The sequence below is a fragment of the Nannospalax galili genome, unplaced genomic scaffold (assembly GCF_000622305.1).
Source record: "Nannospalax galili isolate Female #2095 unplaced genomic scaffold, S.galili_v1.0 scaffold56, whole genome shotgun sequence".
Classification (NCBI taxonomy): Eukaryota; Metazoa; Chordata; class Mammalia; order Rodentia; family Spalacidae; genus Nannospalax; species Nannospalax galili.
The window spans coordinates 2,997,293-3,002,437 of NW_008340065.1; the positions used below are offsets into that span (position 1 = coordinate 2,997,293).

Sequence of the window (5,145 nt, forward strand, 5' to 3'; positions counted from 1 at the left end):
GTATTTCACTTCATTTTAATGTTTGACCTCAACTTCGTTTTAATTTTGGCCGAACAACTAAACACAAAAATGTCTATTGTCAGTCTTTTGACTGAAATTCTCAGCTTCTTTCGGTGGATTAAGCCTGTTGTCTAGAAGATTCCTCAAAAGGGGACCTTGTTTGCAATCTTCCCTGGGTTTTTCCATGCCCAAATCATTTTCTGGAGCCTCAAAAGCTGAAGGAGAGCTTGCTGGATATACAATTTTTTGCTTACACTTTAAAAAGGTGGGACTTCCTTGGGCTCTTGCCTTTCCCTGGAACACCGCTCCAGCTGCGTAGCTTTTGCTCTGAGCTCTGAGTTCCTCGTATTCTTGCTCCACCTCCATCTTCCTCCATTCTCTATCCTGATGTGCTACCAGTACCTCATCAGCCATGAAGAGCTGTTCTCTGACATTTACAGGATCCAGGAGCTCACAGGCTGGCGACACCTGGAGGTAAAGATGGTTTGTAGAACAGAAGGAAGCTTGGATGGCTTACCCCTGGAGGAGATGTCATGGCTCAAGGTCTGAGAGAGAAGGCACCAAAAGCACAGTAATTGCTGGTGTTGACATTGTTATGAACCATCAGTTAAAGGAAACCAGCTACACAAAAGAAATACATAAAGATTACATGAACTCACTCAAAGAGCAAAACCTTTTATGACAGGCTGTGGAGCACATCAAGCATGTATTTGCTGATTGCAATAAGTACCAAATTTTTATGGGTGAAAAAAAATGAATCCAGACAGCATGGCCGTTCTCCTGGACTACCAGGAAGATGCTGTGACCTCATCTATGATTTCTGTTAAGAGTGGCTCTGAGATGGAAAAATGCTAACAAACTGGGCAATTACTTTGGATTTATCATTTGTCTTTGGAACTGGCTGCTGCTTGTCATCCACACAATGCCAGCACTTAAGACAATGACACTGATGCTGTTTGGAGCTCTTCACTTACTTTGTGATGTATTTGGAATGGAATTGTTTTTGTTTTGATTTAAAAAAAATGCGTGTCATGTAGGCTGTCTAAAAAGTGCATTCAAACTAAAAATAAAACTGTGGACAATGATTTCTTGCTGTTGTCCTATTTGATAAGTTGTTTTAAGAAAGTCTAGTGACAGAATTCTCTTGACCTTGTAAGTTATTTTACCTTTTTGCCCAAGGGATATGAAGAACCAGAAAGAAACTGAAAGTCTAATAGTTCTGTTGAGGAATGACTCAGAATTGATCATCCTAGTGGGCCTTCTCAGGAATCTATGTTGTACATCTACATACTTACAGGCAAAACACTCATAAATAAAAATTTAAAAGACAATAAATTTAGTCACATGGAATAAAAATCCTATTTAAGATGTTTGTTCTAAGCATTTGACATATTTTTGAAAAAGCATTATATTCTAAATTCATACATTTGAAAAAGCTATAAAATATATTAATTATATGTAGGAATTAACTGTTATCACTCTAAATAGTCTTTTTTTTCTCTCTTCCTACCCTTAGGAGAACAAAGAAAATATCTAAAAATGACAAGTAAAAGACTTGAGGAGTCCATGGGGGGTGTGCAGATGGGGCTAGTCAGAGTGTTTAAAGGATTACAGAGCAAAGTTTTGCCACCCAGGAGTCCAAAGGTGGTTACAGAAGAGGAAGTAACCCGAATGGTAATGTATCAGAATTTCTATGTGAAATACTTAATACAGTCTCCCCAGGACAATGACAGCTGCCATTTTGTATTCTCAGAATAACAGAGACTCCATGATTAATATCATACCAGTCAGTAGCATGTTGCAGAGCCTAAGCACCTTTCAAAGCCAAGGAAGTTTTAAAATTGCATATGGTCTTCAAGGTACAGGGTTGGGTTGATTAATCAACTGGCGTAAGATTTTATATCTTGGTCCATTTTCTGTTCCTATAACTGAATACCAGAAACTAGATGATTTATGAAGAAAAGAGGTTTGTTTTGGCTTATGGTTTTGGAGCCTAAAGAATCCAGGACTGCGTGGCTCCATCTGCTAAGGTCCCATGATGCAGTTTGGCACAGCAGGGAAATGGAAAAGCAAGCACTTATATGTGGAGAGGAGAGAGCTAAATGCCAGGAGAAACATTCATTCATTCATAAGAGCGCCAACATATGAATTTGGGGAGAAACACCCAAATCATGGAACCATGTGAAAAAACTACTAAAATTTTCTAAATGTTAAGCAGAGCCATGTGAAATCATCATTCATGTACTTCAGTAAAATCACATACTAGATTTTTGAGCCCCCTGGTAGGTTATCCAATCCCAGTGGTCAGGCCTAAACACATGAATTTGTGGGCAATACTAAATGGACTCAGTAGGTTGTGTATAAAATTACAGCGATAATTATAGAAGAGGTCATGAATTTGAGAGGCAGTGTGTTGGGCCATGGGACACAGAAGGGGAGGGAAACAGGAGGAACTGAGTGGGGGGGAGGGGTGGAAATAAATAAAATACTTATTTATAAAATTCTAAAAAAAGTTTTTAAATTAAAGTAAAAAACCCTCAAATTCCAGAGTTTCACAGGGCTCAACCTAATAATCTGTTATTTGTACATTGACAATTTTTTTTATAATTTATGAGATACAGAACTAGATGGTATCTGGGGAAAAACATATTTTTCTGTCTTTTAAAATAGAAATGTGTATAGCTTTAATGAGTTATAATGATCATGGGCTAAGAGCTGAGTTATGAACCACGCTATAGAAAAATATAAAAATATATAGTGCTGGCAATAGTATTTGCTACATTTTTAGAATCTAATTTCAAGTTGCATTCTATTTAGAGAAATGAAATCAGTTGTTCCTTTAGTGATAGCTACTGGTACACATTTACACGAAGTCTTGATTTTTTTGTTTTTAAGGCTTCATTATTTTAATTTAAATCCCAATACTGTGGATACCTCTTAACACTCTGTTACTCTAATCTGTGTTCCAATCAAAAAGAACTTAAAAATGGAGTTGAAAGCTATTTTGGAAATACATCTTCATTTAACAAGATTCAATCAGAGAGAATCAAATTTTCAGGAAAACAAACGATCTTGAAGAGTTAACAACTTCAACCCAGAGAAAATAAATCAGCTAAATACCTCTAGCTGCTAGAAACTGACTCGGCATATATTCTCCCAACGACATACTCTGCTTGAATAGAAAGTAGGCCTGGAACAGCATGAACTTTCTAGAACAGCAGCAGCAACATAATAGTGATTAGTTGAGGGTAACTCGTCCTTTGCTGGGCTGGTTTTATTTTGATGATAAATTTCTTCTATTTTTTTTTCTCATAGAAGTGCAAAGTATTAAAGCATTTCGTATTCTTATCTGGGTGTGTGAATGCAGTCTGACGAGCTTATAGTTCCTGTTGAACAACATTTAAATGTGCTCTATGACTTCTCAAAAGTTCAAACTCATTTCGGAGTAGCAGAATCACACTTCCAGATCCTTTGTACTTGAGATTTCCTGGTAACATGATGTAATCTGATAGGTAAACACCCCAAAGTTCTGCATGCATGCTATATCAGTTGAGAAACAGAACTATTGCCAGCTCCTCAGTTCTGAAGCCTGGAAGAGATTTTTGCAGTTCTATGCTCAGATGGCTCTTCTGAGCATAAAATGTTAAGCTCTTTAAACAGATTCCTATGTACTTTCTTGACTTTTTTTTTCTCTCTAGTGTTCTATTGTGTGATTCCTTCAAAAGTCTAAGGGATGGGCTAGCACATGTCACTTCCAATTACTGTGCAAAGACCTCAGAAGTGCACGGGACTTCTCTTGTATAATTTAGTTATTTTCAATATTTTATAAGGGAACTTAGTGGCTCCGGAATTATCCTGAAAGCTGCAAGCACAAATTATTCACCACTGGTACTTAGGAAAACTCATCTTCAGTAGAACCACGTTTGAATTGGGGCTCTTGTTTGAATTCTAGCTGACACCCTCGGAGTTCCTGAAGGAGATGTCCCTCACCACGGAGCAGAAATTGGCAAATACTCGCATCATATGTCGGCCACAGATCATCGAACTCTTAGATATGGGAGAAACAACTCATCAAAAGGTACATCAAGGGCCAGAGAGACAGCTCGGCAGTTAAGAAGGCTTGCTGCTCTTGCAGAGGACCCAAGTTCAGTTCCCAGTACCCATAGCAGATGGCTTACAACCACCTGCAACTCCAGTTTCAGGGGATCTGACACCCCCTTCCGGCCTCTGTAGGTACTATACGCACATGCAACATATCCATGCACAGTTGCACACATATACATATAATTTAAATTAACTTTTCTGTGTGTTTTTTTAGATAGGGTCTCTCTGTAGCCCCAAGATGGCCTGGAAATCACTAGGTAGGCCAGACTGACCTCAGTCTCACAGATTGTTGCCTGCCTCTGCCTCCTGAGTGCTGAGATTAAAGGTGTGCACTACCATACCTAGCTAAAATTAAAATCCTTTTAAAAAGCACATCAAGCTGAGTGTATAATATGTGAATGTTCTAGAACAACTAGGAACTAGTGTTTTTGAGCTAGCTAGCCCCTCACTGGGTCTATTTACACTCTTTTTATCTCGTCGATCTTGATCTCTGTGATCTGGTATAGAGAAAAGTATAATGATTAAGCACAAACCTTATTTTAAACCACTTTTAACCAATCCCACTTCTTATTAACTACTTCTGGTCAGTATTTGACACAGTTGTTTACAGGGTAGGAGTGATTTCAAGAATTATATCAGTCAAATAATCCCACCTTAGCTGAACTGTCCACTAGGAAAGAAGGAAGGAAGTTGGTTAGCATCTGTTATCTAATTTTGCCTCATTCCCAAGAAACTTCTAGCCAAAAAAAAAAAAAAAAAAAAAAAAAAAAGAATCAAATGCTACCCACTATGTCAGATGCTAGGACAAGTGTAGGAACACAGGGAAAAGCTATATAAAACACTTCCTGTTGAACCCCAGCAATTTTGTTGGCAGTTGTGGTGGGTGGCCAAAGGCCCACAGAATGAGAAGTAAAGCAACGATTTAGCTAGTGAACAGACCCTGCTGCCTGCCAGACTTTCCAAGCAAGGACATCACTTACCACTGAAGAGGGAAGGGAGGCTGGTTCTGGCCTCTGAAAACCTAGTAGTATTTCAACAGAT

General features: G+C 38.4%; 1 protein-coding gene across 1 annotated transcript in view; it reads left to right on the forward strand.

Moving 5' to 3' along the window:
* Positions 1-1,539: 1,539 nt before the first annotated feature.
* Positions 1,540-5,145, forward strand: part of Hydin (HYDIN axonemal central pair apparatus protein) — a 416,625-nt gene continuing 413,019 nt past the window's right edge. The window contains exons 1-2 of the mRNA XM_008834989.1: positions 1,540-1,674; positions 3,953-4,078. Of these exons, the coding sequence (XP_008833211.1) occupies positions 1,540-1,674; positions 3,953-4,078 (261 nt within the window). The remainder of the gene's footprint in view (positions 1,675-3,952; positions 4,079-5,145) is intronic.